Source organism: Protomyctophum bolini (genome assembly GCF_963924005.1).
Source record: "Protomyctophum bolini genome assembly, chromosome: 24".
Classification (NCBI taxonomy): Eukaryota; Metazoa; Chordata; class Actinopteri; order Myctophiformes; family Myctophidae; genus Protomyctophum; species Protomyctophum bolini.
This window is the reverse complement of record NC_137885.1, coordinates 7104154-7119737: the sequence shown is the minus strand read 5'-3', so window position 1 is coordinate 7119737 and position 15584 is coordinate 7104154. Positions and strand designations below refer to the sequence as shown.

The window sequence follows — 15584 nt, the reverse complement described above, 5'->3', positions numbered from 1 at the left end:
CGGACTTGTTAGGTTAGGTCGCCGCACCACAGATATGCACCCTGGCAGCTGTGTGTGACCTCTGACCTGTGACCTGTATACTTCCATTTGTACACTCTCAGAGTTAATTTAACATTGATTTTACAATATCAATTGGGGGGTCCCAGAGATAGAAATGCCATTAAATGGGGGGGTCCGTAGACTAATGCATGTCAAACTGGGGGGTCCTTGAAATTAAACAGGTTGAGAATCACTGCTAGAGCCGTAAAGATCTTCTCTTATGGGGGTCCCTGGCATATCGCTTCAAATGGGGGTCCGCGGGCTAATTAGTGTCAATTTGGGGGTCCCTGACATGAAAAGGTTTGGGAACCACTGGTGGGGGTTCAAGTGGTTAAGACTGAAGTGTGTGCGTGCGTGCGTGCCCGCCATTGTCAGGTTTGGACGTTCCTCAGTCACATTCTGAACATCCCTGAAGCTCAGCTTTCACAATAAAAGCATCACAATTCATCACCATAAAGCACCATCAAAACATCAAAATAAAAGCACCTGCTGTTCCTGACCGGATTATTAACAGCAGCCCGGCCAGCTGTGAAGATGACCTCTCCACATGCTGTGTGTGTGTGTGTGTGTGTGTGTGTGTGCGACTGTGCGTGTGTTTGTGCATGCATATGTGTGTGTGTGTGTGTGTGTGTGTGACCTCCATTTTTGAGGTTTTTGATTTATTTTTACATACCGTAAATCAGTGCTATTGAACACCCTTCATGACCGTGTGTTGTTTCGAAAATATCCTACCATAAACGTGCCACGTCTTTGTCTGAGTGCGTGTGTGTGTGTGTGCGTGCGTGTGTGTACGGTTGTAATGTAACGTAACTCGAGAACCGTTTGACCCACAGACTTCACATTTGACACACGCATTCCACACCCCCGCAGGGAGTGCAGTGCCCGGTATCGAGTCGGTTGGACCATGTGGGACACCGGCTGACAGTAAAAACGGGTGCTATGACAACGTATATATATATCATTAGGTTCGCAAGTTGCATCGTTCCCGAGTAGGCCATGAGTGGCCGACTGCGACGGGCACGTACAGGTCACTTAACTCCATTGGACCCTCACACGGTCTGCTAAAGCAACTAACTCCACCACCTCTCCCCCTCTCATGGAAGTAATTGACAATATATAAAGTCACTCACAACACTAACTTTGATGAGGCAGTATTGCTTTGTTTTCAAACACACACACACACACACACACACACACACACACACACACACACACACGCTGTTAATATTCCTGTCAGGTCAGCAGGTGCTTTTGTTCGGACGTGTTTACGGTAATGAACTGTGACGCTTTTATTGTGAAAGCTGAGCTGCAGAGATGTTCAGAATGTGACTGAGGAACGTCGAACCTGACAATGGCGCGTGCACGCACACACGAACATAAAAGTGTGTTAAAGGACCACTTCACCACTTTTCAACCCAACATCATATAATTGGTCCTCACTAATGTTCATGATAAAATAGCACCATTTTGTACTCAGTTTGTGTCTCATAGAAACCCGTCCGGTCCACCAGTGAAAATGGAAGCCATCGTTCTCACGATAATTAACAATCTAAATATATATATCTTTTATTAAATCTTGTTTTAAAAAAATCTGCCTAACGCTGCCGTCACTGGTGGACGGGTATCTGACCTATGAGTCACAGACGGAGTACAAAATAATTGTGGCATTTCTTCATGAACATTAGTGACGACCAATTGTATGAAGAGTGGTGGATTGGTCCTTTAAAGAGCATACTCAGAAAAGCCTCTTTCAGGAAACGAGCTATAGGACATTTTATACAATGCAAACAAAAAGGATTCATCGTTCAGAGTTGACGCAAGAATGAAAGCATGTACAACTGGAAACCATTTCATACAAACATTTGTTTTTATTAATATAAGGGCACTTTAACACAGACAACAGGGCCTTAATTTCATTCATATGTCACCATCAATACAGCGATATAGAACCAATCAGTAAACTATAGCCAACCAACAATCAGTAAAAAAGATAGGAAACTATATCCAACCAATCAGAGCTGCTGTGTGATCACGGTGGCGAATGGCAATGCTCAACCTGCTGGCCCGAAACAATAAGATTTGACTGATAAAATGACACCAATATATATAAAATATATACAACATACTGTATAAAATGTCACGATATATATTTTTGTTCTTATTGAAAACCTTGACGTGAATTCAAATTGAATTGTCATTGTGATGTTATGAGCGATCAACAAGAACTTCAAAGGAGATGTTCGGACCATATATTGATATTGGTCCTCAGCGATGCGCATAATACTATTATATCTTATTTTTATAATGGTCCTCACTAATGCTCATTATAAGATGGCACCATTTCCGCGACATCCGCGTCTCAGAGGAGGGCTGTGGCCCGTGGAACAGTTCAGAAACCTGCCTATACAGTGACGTCATCGATGAGGAATCCAAGCTAATGAAACTGCAGGCTTTTCTAGTCCTGCAAAGTCAGTGTGCTATGATGGAAGACGTTCTTGCATTAACAAAAAACTGTTAAGTCTTGCCTGCCTGGCTATGATGTCACTGGTAGGTATAGGTTTCTGAACGGTCCACAGCTCTATTCTGAGACACAGTGAGTAGACAGGTTTCTGAACTGTCCACAGCTCTCCTCTGAGACAGAGTGAGTAGACAGGTTTCTGAACTGTCCACAGCCCTCCTCTGAGACACACAGTGAGTAGACAGGTTTCTGAACTGTCCACAGCCCTCCTCTGAGACACACAGTGAGTAGACAGGTTTCTGAACTGTCCACAGCCCTCCTCTGAGACACACAGTGAGTAGACGGGTTTCTGAACTGTCCACAGCCCTCCTCTGAGACAGAGTGAGTAGAAAGATTTCTGAACTGTCCACAGCCCTCCTCTGAGACAGAGTGAGTAGAAAGATTTCTGAACTGTCCACAGCCCTCCTCTGAGACAGAGTGAGTAGAAAGATTTCTGAACTGTCCACAGCCCTCCTCTGAGACAGAGTGAGTAGAAAGATTTCTGAACTGTCCACAGCCCTCCTCTGAGACAGAGTGAGTAGAAAGATTTCTGAACTGTCCACAGCCCTCCTCTGAGACAGAGTGAGTAGAAAGATTTCTGAACTGTCCACAGCCCTCCTCTGAGACACAGTGAGTAGACAGGTTTCTGAACTGTCCACAGCTCTCCTCTGAGACAGAGTGAGTAGAAAGATTTCTGAACTATCCACAGCCCTCCTCTGAGACACACAGTGAGTAGACAGGTTTCTGAACTGTCCACAACCCTCCTCTGAGACACAGTGAGTAGAGGTTTCTGAACTGTCCACAGCCCTCCTCTGAGACACAGAGTGAGTAGACAGGTTTCTGAACTGTCCACAGCCCTCCTCTGAGACACACAGTGAGTAGACGGGTTTCTGAACTGTCCACAGACCTCCTCTGAGACACACAGTGAGTAGACAGGTTTCTGAACTGTCCACAGCCCTCCTCTGAGACACACAGTGAGTAGACAGGTTTCTGAACTGTCCACAGCCCTCCTCTGAGACACAGGGTGACTAGACAGGTTTCTGAACTGTCCACAGCCCTCCTCTGAGACACAGTGAGTAGACAGACATTATTCTGTCAAAGAGGATTTGCCTGTAACTTACTATTTCATCCAAGGAGGCTCCCCTGAATTACAGAACCTTACATTCATTTAGTTCTATTACGGTACGATATAACCTGCACAATACGGTACGCAAACAAGGACGTCTTTCTGCCTATAAGATACAGTATGTGTCTAGAGGAAAGTCTTAGAGAATACTTTCCATTATGAGGGAAAGATTTCTGTGTTTACATACCGTAATATGACATGAATGGGTTACACATCAGCATCCCGAAGCCCCCCCTTTTCCGACTCGCCTGCATTACTAACCCTATATACCCTGACCGCACCCGAAATGCCACTCTGTCCCCAAAATAACTTCATACTTGACATTTTAATGATGATGATGTGGCGTCTTTCCAGGAGAAAATAGAAGACCGTTGCCATCTCCAGGAGTTCAGTTGGAGCATGGGGGAGTCAGGCCTGCATGGCATCTAATCTGGCTCCTAAAATGTAGTTCTTATTTAATCTGGACCCTATAGGTGAGTTCTCTGCAGCGGGCCTGGAGATTAAGGGCCGGCCGGCCCTCAAACTGGGCCCAGTCAGAACAATTATCATAATTTTTGTCACGCACGCAAACAAGCTTTGAACTGAGCCGATTGGACCTTCCGTTCCAGAGATTATGGCCAAAACATTCGTCTTCATGGAACCCCGAGGCTTGGCCCGGTCCAGACTGATTAAAGGTATATTCAGTGATTTCACTTAATTCAAATATCACTTATTTTTTTGTTTTGTTGTGATAATCCTCTCAACTATAGAGTGTGCTGACCATATAAGGAGTTCCTCCCAGTCCCCAGTTAACCCCTGGGGGTCAAAAAACCTTAGGTTTCGTTTTTGGTTCTCTATCCTGATTGGATGAAAGCTTGGGTCCCAAGGCAAAAACGAAACCTAAGGTTTTTTGAGTGAAATCACTGAATATACCTTTAACATACATTTTTGGCCTGGCCCAAAAAACGTTGGGTCGGTCGAGGATATATAGGGTCAGGTTCGGGCAGAATTTGAGAACGCTATATACAAGCAGACCTATAGAGTAACGATGGAGCGCCACAGCTTGAGGCTTTATTTCAGTTACCATCTTATCATGAGCAATTATAATATATGACGATACGGTTGAAAATGTAGTGATCCTTTTATACCATATTAGTTCTATTGATCCAAGCTGCGGAACACAATTGATCAATCGATCGATTGGATTGATCATTGAAATAAACGCTCTTGCTGCTCTTAATATGCACGTATAGTGGCCCACCCGTGTATCCACGGTGGTGAGTGGGCCCAGCTGGCTGTGGACAGTATAAGAAAAGCCACAATGTGTTTTTTGCACGAGAATAGAATGCATTCTTCACCATATACAACATCTTATTGTGCAATTCATATACCTCTACGGTGTGTGTGTGTGTGTGTGTGTGTGTGTGTGTGTGTGTGCGTGCGCGTGCATGTGTGTGTGTGTGTGTGTGTGTGTCAGACTGTGCTTGTACTGGTCAGCTCCCAGTACAACAGTATCAAACTGTGGTCGTCTCTTGACATGCAGTAAAAATGCGTCGACACAAAAGGGCGTGCATTTCTGTACATTTGGATAAAGGCCTTTAGATAAATAACTATTTTATATGTATTTACTATTCATGAAAATAATATTCATAAAAATAAGGATTTCAGGAGGGAGCCAGCTTCCCTTCGCTTCTACATGTAAAAAATATATCTATAGCCACTGCAGGAACATAGCGCTAACTCCATGTATGCCGTTTCCTGTGTAGCCTTGGTTGCTACCGAAGTCCTGACGTCACTCGCTCATCCCCTACGTTGGGCAAGTCATTTCTCTATGGAGAACAAGTCTCATTCCTCTATGGAGAACAAGTCATTCCTCTATGGAGAACAAGTCATTTCTCTATGGAGAACAAGTCATTTCTCTATGGAGAACAAGTCATTTCTCTGTGGAGAACAAGTCGTTTCTCTATGGAGAACAAGTCATTTCTCTATGGAGAACAAGTCATTTCTCTATGGAGAACAAGTCATTCCTCTATGGAGAACAAGTCATTCCTCTATGGAGAACAAGTCATTCCTCTATGGAGAACAAGTCATTTCTCTATGGAGAACAAGTCATTTCTCTATTCCTCTATGGAGAACAAGTCATTCCTCTATGGAGAACAAGTCATTCCTCTATGGAGAACAAGTCATTCCTCTATGGAGAACAAGTCATTTCTCTATGGAGAACAAGTCATTTCTCTATGGAGAACAAGTCATTTCTCTATGGAGAACAAGTCATTTCTCTATGGAGAACAACATTGGGTCATCTTAGAATCGTCTCAGAATTGTGCTCCAAAAGTAAACAAACTGTCCCCGGCTATACTGTCGGGGGGGTAGGATGCATTATGTCAAACCATGACCCAGGTAGGATGCATTATGTCAAACCATGACCAGGTAGGATGCATTATGTCAAACCATGACCCAGGTAGGATGCATTATGTCAAACCATGACCCAGGTAGGATGCATTATGTCAAACCATGACCAGGTAGGATGCATTATGTCAAACCATGACCCAGGTAGGATGCATTATGTCAAACCATGACCCAGGTAGGATGCATTATGTCAAACCATGACCCAGGTAGGATGCATCATGTCAAACCATGACCCAGGTAGGATGCATTATGTCAAACCATGACCCAGGTAGGATGCATTATGTCAAACCATGACCCAGGTAGGATGCATTATGTCAAACCATGACCTGGGTAGGATGCATTATGTCAAACCATGACCCAGGTAGGATGAGTGCATTATGTCAAACCATGACCCGGGTAGGATGAGTGCATTATGTCAGACTTCGGTGCTCTATAATATGAACAGGATGCTCTGCTAGTACAGTAAGTATTCATACATGGACGTTTCATAATCCCTTATTGGGAAACAAAACGAACAAACACACAAACAATAAGGTCACTATTATTCTGTAAACAGTTGTGTAACATCTTCTTGTGTTCTTTCCACTTTTTTGCCTTCTTCTTCACGCCCCCCCAAAAAATAACCTTTTTCCTAATCAATCAAGTGGCGCCAGCTTACAGGTCTGTAACTCTGAGAGTGTATAACAAATGGAACCACATGGACCCTTACATGTCCATTTGGCTCAATTTTGTTACACTCTCAGAGTTATGGGGGTCCGTGGGTTAATGAATATAAATGAGGGGTCCTTGGAAAATTCAACCCCTTTGAGAACCACTGACCACTGTTAATAGACTGAAGCGTGCCAACATTTTAATTCGTGCTCCACGGTCGGACGCCTGCCTGTGTGTCTGGTCGATGCCGGAGGGGGGGGTCCTTCCTACCACTTCCCCGGTATGGGCGTTCCACATTCGTACCAGGAGACGTAGCTGATGTGAGACTGTCCGCCGATCTGTCCGAAATCTACCGGCTGTTGCCGGACCGCCCGGTAGAACCCTAAAACATACAAACACAACAATATGAGTATACCGTCCTGACGACTGGACTTTTGTGTTCTCCTTTTAGACCGTTTTTCGTTTTCTGTCTAGTAAAGTATTCAATCAATCAATCAATCAATCAACATTACCTTTAGTTGGTGGCAGCTGGTCAGCCCTAAGTTGTCTTCCTGTTTTTCCGTCTAAGAAAGAGTCGACAAACTGACAGTGATCCTCCCCGAAACCTGACTGGTCCCCGATGCTGTAGAATTTACCTACATGCGCCCACAGACACAGACACAGACACACAGACACAGACACACACACACACACACACACACACACACACACACACACACTGTATCTGCTGTACTGACGCGACAATAAAACAATTATCTGGACTAAAGAGATGTGCTCTGTTTTAGACAGGCAGACAGGCAGATCAGTGTGTGTGTGTGTGTGTGTGTGTGTGTGTGTGTGCATGCGTACCGGTCAGCGTGTCCGACAGGTAGATCTTGTATCTCAGGGAGTTACAGATCTGAACTCCTACAAACTTGCGGTACCAGGTCCTCTTCACGTACTGACCGCCCCGACACTCTGACTGACCGTCCGTCTGGAAGGGGAACGCTGTCCAGATGGCGTCTTTACCTGCCAAGGCGCACGCGCACGCGCGCGCGCACACACACACACACACACACACACACACACACACACACACACACACACACACACACACACACACACACACACACACACACACACACACACACACACACACACACACACACACACACACACACACACACACATCTTCATTATAATGTCATTATATTTTATTCCAGGAGTCTTACATAGTCATATGATGACGCATCGACGCATATTATGATATCCCTAAATCACGAACACTTACATAGTCTGGTTAATCACTAAAACACCTGTGCTAGCTCTAACATTATATGTGCCAGAAGTCATTGCCTTTAAAAGGAGGACTGTTTTCATAATCAACAGAAATTGCATAACCTCATCCCGAGACCCGAGCGCACCACAGCTCCGACCGCGAGCGGTGGATTTATCGCTATAAAGTTTAAAGGAGAATTCCATTCTAGAATGCTTTCTTATCTTTCTTTGTAGTTGTTACGTCCCCACCAAAGAGGTCCAGGTGTTTTTTTGTGCAAAAACTCCTTATTGGCTATTTTCCCTACCATATAAGCCCTCAATGAATTGCATTGCATTGAATGGGAATTGAATGGGGCTATGGGGTGTTATGCTAGTTCGCTTATTTCCATCGAAAGAAGTAGTAAAGTGTGCCGCTTGGGATATTATTCACATTATGAAGAGAGGATATATACAAAGAAATTATAATTTTGAGCGATGGAAATAAGCGAATTAGCACAACACCCCATAGCCCCATTCAATTCCCATTCAATTCAATGCAATTCATTTAGGGCTTTTGCACAAAATAACACCTGGACCTCTTTGGTGGGGACGTAACAACTACAAAGAAAGGTAAGAAAGCCTTTTAACATGGAATTCTCCTTTAAGTATCTCTGGGTTTTGTTCACAAGTGAGGGGGGGACGGAGAAGGAGGGCAGGGGCGGGATTACAGTCGCTGTACCGCACACGAAAAGACGGCCGAGCCAGAAGGCAAAGCTCTCCGTCTAACCGAGCAATCTTCGTTCCTACTCTCACCTGTGTTCATGAAGTGTGGGTGTGGCTAAAGAATAAGGTCGCGAATACAAGCAGGCCGAAATGAGTTTTCTTCGACGGGTGGCTGGCGTCTCCCTTAGAGATATAGGTGAGAAGTTCAGTCACACGAGAGAGACTCAGAGTAGAACCGCTGCTCCTTTGCCTGGAAAGGAGCCAGCTGAGGTGGTTCGGGCATCTGGTTAGGATGCCTGTAACGGCGAGCCGTTTATTGTTATTTTCGGTATTGTTATTTACTTTGTGGTTATGGTTGGATAAATCGTGTACTTGTTGCTATTTTCATACTAACAAACTATTGGTCATACGTCATATATAGGCCTACAGTCATGGAGCTAAGGTTATTGTGTCCATATATGTGTATCGCCTGCTGGTCTTGATTACGCTGCACTGGCCATGAGGCGCCACTATGAGGCGCCACTGTGGCCAGTGTTGCTGTTGTGTTTACTGTGCTTATCCCAGCTACAGACGAATATGTCCCTTCTCGCTTGCCATCTCTCACGAGAACCGGTAGAAGCTGCGTGAGGGCCTGATCATCCCTCATTGGCCACGCCGGTCTTATGACGCACTGGAGGCCTCAGTGCGGGTTTTGGCCCTTTGTTATTGGTTAGGGTTTTGGCCCTTTCTTATTGGTTAGGGTTTTGGCCAGGTGAAGTTATTGTTTTGTTCGTCTCCTTTTCTTACCATACCACTCATCAACAGTTTGCTCTAATATCTTTCTCTATAACTGATACAGCTTATTAGTTACCCTTATTATAAATGATAGCCAATATACTTGAACGGTGATTAACTTCCATCATGTAGGCTATTCATTGAGCCATTTGTACTGAAAAAGTAAGCCTTTTCTCTAAGTGCAATTAAAAGCCTTTTCGAATTTGCAGTTGGTTTCCTGTGCATTTTATATGTTATGCGTACCTTTAACCCTAGACTAATTGGTCCGTAACAATGCCTCTCAGGCGTCCCCCAGGAGGAAGTCACTAATGTTGCTCTGGAGAAGGAAGTCTGGAGCTCTCTGTTGGAGCTGTTGCCCCCGCGACCCGACTACGGATAAGCGGTTGAAGATGGTTGGATGGATGGATAACTCTCCACACATACAGTTTTGTCACAAATGGGCTGCCGTAAAAGGCGAACTGCCTTGTGCGTAAATAACGGAAGATAGTAAAGATAAACCTGTAATGTCTTACCTGATACGTTCTCACTAACACGGGGGTCCGCTGTGAGAGACAGACAGACAGACAGACAGACAGACAGACAGACTTTATGAAATATGTCTACATTGTTGCAGTAGCTGTAGAAATTAACAATAATATATTGGACGCAATGGACGGACACACACACGCACACAAATACAAGTGAAACTTTGTAGAACAGAAACTGGATGGAGAGGGGAAAAAAGGAAAGGAAAGTAAACTATGGAAAGTAAACTATGTTTAGTTTGTTTACCCAGGGTAACTGGACTAAGCTCAAGAACTTGTTTACAGCCAGGCCCTGCTCATAGAACATTTCATGGTAGGGGTTCAATGCCTTGTCCAAGGGCACTTCAGCGGCAGTAATTTTAACGTGCCAGTTCGGGGATACGAACTAGCGACCTTCCGATATCAAGACCGCTCCGCAAACCGTTCGGCCAACGCTGCCCCAAGGAAGTTCACACATTTCATTTGATACTTATTTAGTCGTGCGTGTGTTTGTACCCGACTCTGTGCTGAAGGACACGGGGTCACTGGGAGGTCCAGTTCCCAGATCATTCTTAGGTGTGACCTTAAACTCATAACTGATGGAGAGACGCATGCACACACACACACACACACACACACACACACACACACACACACACACACACACACACACACACACACACACACACACACACACACACACACACACACACACACATGGGTTGTCTTATAATCAGTCGTCTTATATTCGTCACAGTACGGTAGTATTAGCCTGGCGAATAAGCCAGACTCAAATCACACTGTCGTGTGGTATTTGAGTCTGGAGATGCTGTGTATGGATCTTGTTTCCCGGGGGGCGGGTTCAAGACTACTGACTACTGTCAATCAAAGGTCTGAAGCGTTGAACGTCACTGTACCAAAGCCCGCCCATATTGCATACCGTGTCCCGATTGGCCACACCAGTTCTCTGGTGTATAGGAAATGGGCGTACAATTGAGCCTCTCCAGACCGTAATCCACCGGCAGGCAATTGTATCTTGCCAACGGCTGATTCGGTCTGGCTTATTAGCCAGGCTACGGTAGCATAGCATTAGTACAGTATGCTAGGTGGGTACTACGGTATAGTATAGCGTTAGTACAGTATGTTAGGTGGGTACCTAACATACTGTACGGTAGTATAGCGTTAGTACAGTATGTACAGTATGTACAGCATGTTAGGTGGGTGTACCTGTTGTCTGGTTTCAGGTTCTCTACAGCAGTGTGCGTCTGGTTGGTGGTCAGAACAGAAACCATCGGTTTCCCGTCTGGTCCTTTAGCTGTGGACACCACCTCGTACTCTGAAAACACAATGACAAACACACTATACTGATAATAACAACAACAACAACAACACACTAATACTAATATACACATTCACCCTATATGTATACTCTGAAGACGAATACTAATCGGTGGGCGAACCGTAAAAGACGAGTTTAATGTTTAATACTTTTATGCCAGACAAAATAGCGATGAAGCCGCCGCTCATTTGCCGATAGACTTTTAAGGTGGAGTCACAAAAGTTGACCTTCTTCAAGGCATGCCTGAGTGGTACCTGTTGGTTCTGCCTGTGGTTCTGCCTGTGGTTGTATACCCGTGTTACCATGGTTACCTCTGGTTCCGTTGTCGCTCTTCTCCCAGTCCAGGATGATGAAGGAGGGGCATCCTTCCACGGTCACCACGGTGACGTTAGAGGGCGGAGTCCTGGGCGGGGCCGTGACATCGCCCTCCGCCGCTTCTCCCCCCGGGAAGTAGTTGAGAGACGAGGTGATGGAGCACGGTTCATCTGGCCCTTTATCTGTCTTATACATCACATGAGGAGCTGAGAGGAGAGGGGAGGGGAGGAGAGGAGAGGAGAGGAGAGGAGAGGAGAGGAGAGGAGAGGAGAGGAGAGGAGAGGAGAGGAGAGGAGAGGAGAGGAGAGGAGAGGAGAGGAGGTGATGGAGCCAGAAAAGGAACAAATAAATTAATTTGAGAGGCGGAGCCACATGCAACGACCGGTCGTCGGCCGCTCACTCTCCTTTAGCGCTCCACTGCCAGTTGGTGGTGCGTCTTTGTTTACATTAATAACATTCCTTAAACTCTACACGTTGTGACGGGAGTTGATGATGATGATGATGATGATGATGATGAAGGTTACTCACCAACGAAGCGTTTCTTGCCCATGGCGTCCACGTCAGAGTTGGGCTGAGAGTTGAATTTGTCTGACTCCTCCCAGTGTTCAAACGGAGTCACTGCAGGGGAAAAAAAACACATGGCAGATTATGATGGCCTTCATTATTATATTTTCCAAAACATAAAAATAGCAGATGGAAATAGCAAGATCGGCCAGGCTCAAAACGAGTCACGATGTGATGACTTTTTTATAGCTTATGTATATAGATCTGTTAGTTCCACCTGTGACAACCGGAGCTGTGGTCGTTTTTGTTTTGGTTGTCGTGGTCGTGGCTGGCTTGCGTTGCCGTCTGTCTGGTTTGGCCGTGACCGCAGAGAAGTGAGGGTTCAACACCGACAACTTGTCCGTTAGCTTCAGCCTGTTCAACTTGTCTGGAGGGGGGGGACAAAAGAGAAACACAAAAACAGACTGACTTAATGTCCTGCTCCTCAAATAGCATGTCTGCTTCTTCACCTAATAATAATACAACAACAATAATAATAATAATCACCTAGCTCTCCAAGCTTTCCAACCAGGTTGGGTCTTCTCTTGTTGACGGAGGAACGTGGAGAGCCTAACACACACACACAACGGAGGACAACAAGCAAAACACAACACAAACACAGCAGGATTATTTGTACCATATGGAGCCACCCCTTCCTCTCAACCGCTTGACTTGGGGATGTCCGTCCCAAGAAGTGAGATATGATATGATATAATACTTTATTGTCAATTCACACTGAAATGAGTTTTGCGACTCAGCAGCCAAGTATGCAGAACACATATACACACATTTGACATGAACACAAAGAACAAGACAATATTACATACATAAAGACATGAAGACAAGAGCAATGTCCACCGCCTATAGCTTACCCCTGGCTACAACTCCTGATTATAAGCCTTAAAGTCGACTGGTGGACAAAGGACCTCTTTAGTCTGACCTTATTGGAACACCATATCTCTTTCCTGGAGGGAGGGCGGAATCCATTTTGACCGGCCTGCGCTGTTTACCTGCCGATGGGCTGGCCGGTCCAAATGGATTCTGCCCTTCCTGCTTTCCTGATGGTAGCAAGTAGAAACCCTATATTCTCCAATCTCCAACACACATGTCTATAGTGTTTGAGGTGATAATTATTCCTTGCCAACCTTAGAATGCTGCTATCGTACGTGTGGATGAATATAGCCTCTGAAGTAGTTGTCAAACAATCTCTGAACAACAGTTGTTGCAGCGGTTGTGACATTATAGGGCTGCAGAAAAAACAATCAATCAATACCAGGTGGTACTACAGTACTGAAGAACACTCACATAATAACAGAAGTGAAAAACAAAAAGAAGAATCCGTCTGCTATAGCACCGAAGGGATCTTAGATGGCGAAGGAAGTAGATAATTTGCTTTGTTTTCTTTACACACACTGATTCAATCGGATCTTTTCCATGGCAATAGATGGTGGTTTATCACTAATCCTAGGTATGTATACCTTATATTAACATTCCTGGTTGATCTGTTGTTCACTATGAATAGTTAAAAGAGTTTTCCTGGGAGCCGAGAAACAGTGTGCGGACGTCCCTTCCTTTTCATTGTATACGTATATATCTTTGACCAGCACCTGTAGAATTTCTGGAGATGTGCGTGTGCTTCTGTTGGATCCTTTCACTATGAATAGTAAAGCAGTTTGACTTCTTGGGGACGGAACCTTCCAAGAAAGACACCGTTGTCTTAGTGCCCTGCAGCCAAACACAGTATTTATGTTGGACCATCAACATAAACAAACAAACACCACATGGAACAAGGTTTGTGCTTTAATGCGAAACAGTGAGGATACAGGATACACCCCCTGGGCCGCTAGTTGAACATCATTAACCCATTCTGACCTGAGATCAGATTCATACGAGGTTTCCACTAGGACACACACTGGTCTGATGAACCCATTCTGACCTGAGATCAGATTCTAAAAAAATGTCAGTCGTTCTTTGATTTTTCAAAAAATAGCAGACCTACAAGCTCGTAGCGCGCCACTCGGTGGCGCGCTATGAGCTTGTAGATCTGCTATTTTTCAATAGCTAAAGCATAACATGATGCTAAACACCAAAATGGGTTCCCGTTCAGAATGGGTTAAGGTCGTGGGAAGTGGTGAAATAGTACTTCAAATTGTCAGTACATTTTAATGACATTATGCCTCGGACAGACTTGTGAAACCTTCCACTTTTTTGGTACTTAAATACTTTGTAACTTTCATTCAAGTGAACTTTGATTGCCAGACTTTTTACTTGCGACAGAATGTTTGTATACGTTGCAGCGTTGATATACTTTTACTTAAGTAAAAATTTGAGTACTTTTCCCACCACTGGTCTTTTAGGGGCGTTCGCTGAGGAAATGCGTTTTATACCAAACACGCATGACATGTGACCGCGTGGAAGAGCCTTATTGGTTCCCTTAATTCTATTCTATATCGTTAACGTCACGACATGTCGCTCGGCTTGTTGTTGACAGTTAGAAACGTGCCTTTGGTTTTGGTGTAACGCCCGGGATTCGAACCCGTTGGGTCTCCCGCGTGGAAATCCAACATGTGGACCACTATAAGGAAAAGAGAACTCCCCTGTGACTCGCGCAGTGTTGTTTTCGTGGACTAAAACTATGACTAAAAAAATGTTCGTCGACTACCTTTTTTCACTGACAAAAACGACATAAAAACTAAATAAAGACTAAGCCATGATGACTAAAACTATAGACTAACACGAAAACATTCCAGGTGACTAAAATGTGACTGAAACTAAATGAAAAACAAAAAAACAAAAATCAAGAGTGGGTCGTGAGCCACTCTGTCTGCTCTCTTGTTTAAAAGCCCACTCTGTCTGCTCATATAGGCACGACTAATCTCTGGTACTAAAATAAAATAACGTATCGTTTTATTGTAATAATTGAAATCATGTGCTTCATCATCCCTCGCATCACATGTAGAATCTCATGTTCTTCTTCTCCCGGGATATTTAAAAAAAAAATCTTTATGTTCTGAAACTCTGAGTCGATTCCAAGAAATACTACATCTGTTGTCCATTATATTACTACTCTCCTCTCTCCCCGTCCTCTCTCTCTCTCTCTCTCTCTCTCTGCCTCTCTCTCTCTCTCTCTCTGCCTCTCTCTCTCTCTCTGTTCAATCAGTGTGTTGGTCCAGGGAGTGCAACAGTCATGCTTCATGCTGCTTTTTTTCCCTTCTTTTTCGTTTTTACAAACTGGGCATCAGAGACTCATATGCCTCACATGTTCTCGTTTAAGACACTTATTATTCATGAAAAAAATCTTTTCTCTCTTCTATAAAAGCTCACACAGCGGCCCGTGAAACGTAAAGTCAAAGAACGACAGCAGGCCACGTGCCCGACGTGCTTTAACCCATTCTGAACGGGAACCCATTTTGCATGGTGTTAGCATCATGTTATGCTTTAGCTATTGAA

General features: G+C 44.5%; 1 protein-coding gene across 8 annotated transcripts in view; it reads right to left on the bottom strand.

Annotated features, from left to right (window-relative positions):
* Positions 1–1882: 1882 nt before the first annotated feature.
* The window catches only part of LOC308311508 (target of Nesh-SH3-like), a 51190-nt gene continuing 37488 nt past the window's right edge, over positions 1883–15584 (bottom strand). For 7 of the 8 annotated variants that reach the window (XM_080758203.1, XM_080758204.1, XM_080758206.1 and 4 more), the window contains 10 exons: positions 12642–12704; positions 12373–12522; positions 12120–12209; positions 11588–11797; positions 11165–11273; positions 10454–10533; positions 9947–9976; positions 7551–7709; positions 7214–7336; positions 1883–7083 (listed from right to left, as the gene is read on the bottom strand). In XM_080758203.1, coding sequence (XP_080614329.1) covers positions 6968–7083; positions 7214–7336; positions 7551–7709; positions 9947–9976; positions 10454–10533; positions 11165–11273; positions 11588–11797; positions 12120–12209; positions 12373–12522; positions 12642–12704 — 1130 coding nt within the window. In that variant the 3' untranslated portion in view covers positions 1883–6967. The remainder of the gene's footprint in view (positions 7084–7213; positions 7337–7550; positions 7710–9946; positions 9977–10453; positions 10534–11164; positions 11274–11587; positions 11798–12119; positions 12210–12372; positions 12523–12641; positions 12705–15584) is intronic. The other variant, XR_013963658.1, reaches the window with a different exon arrangement.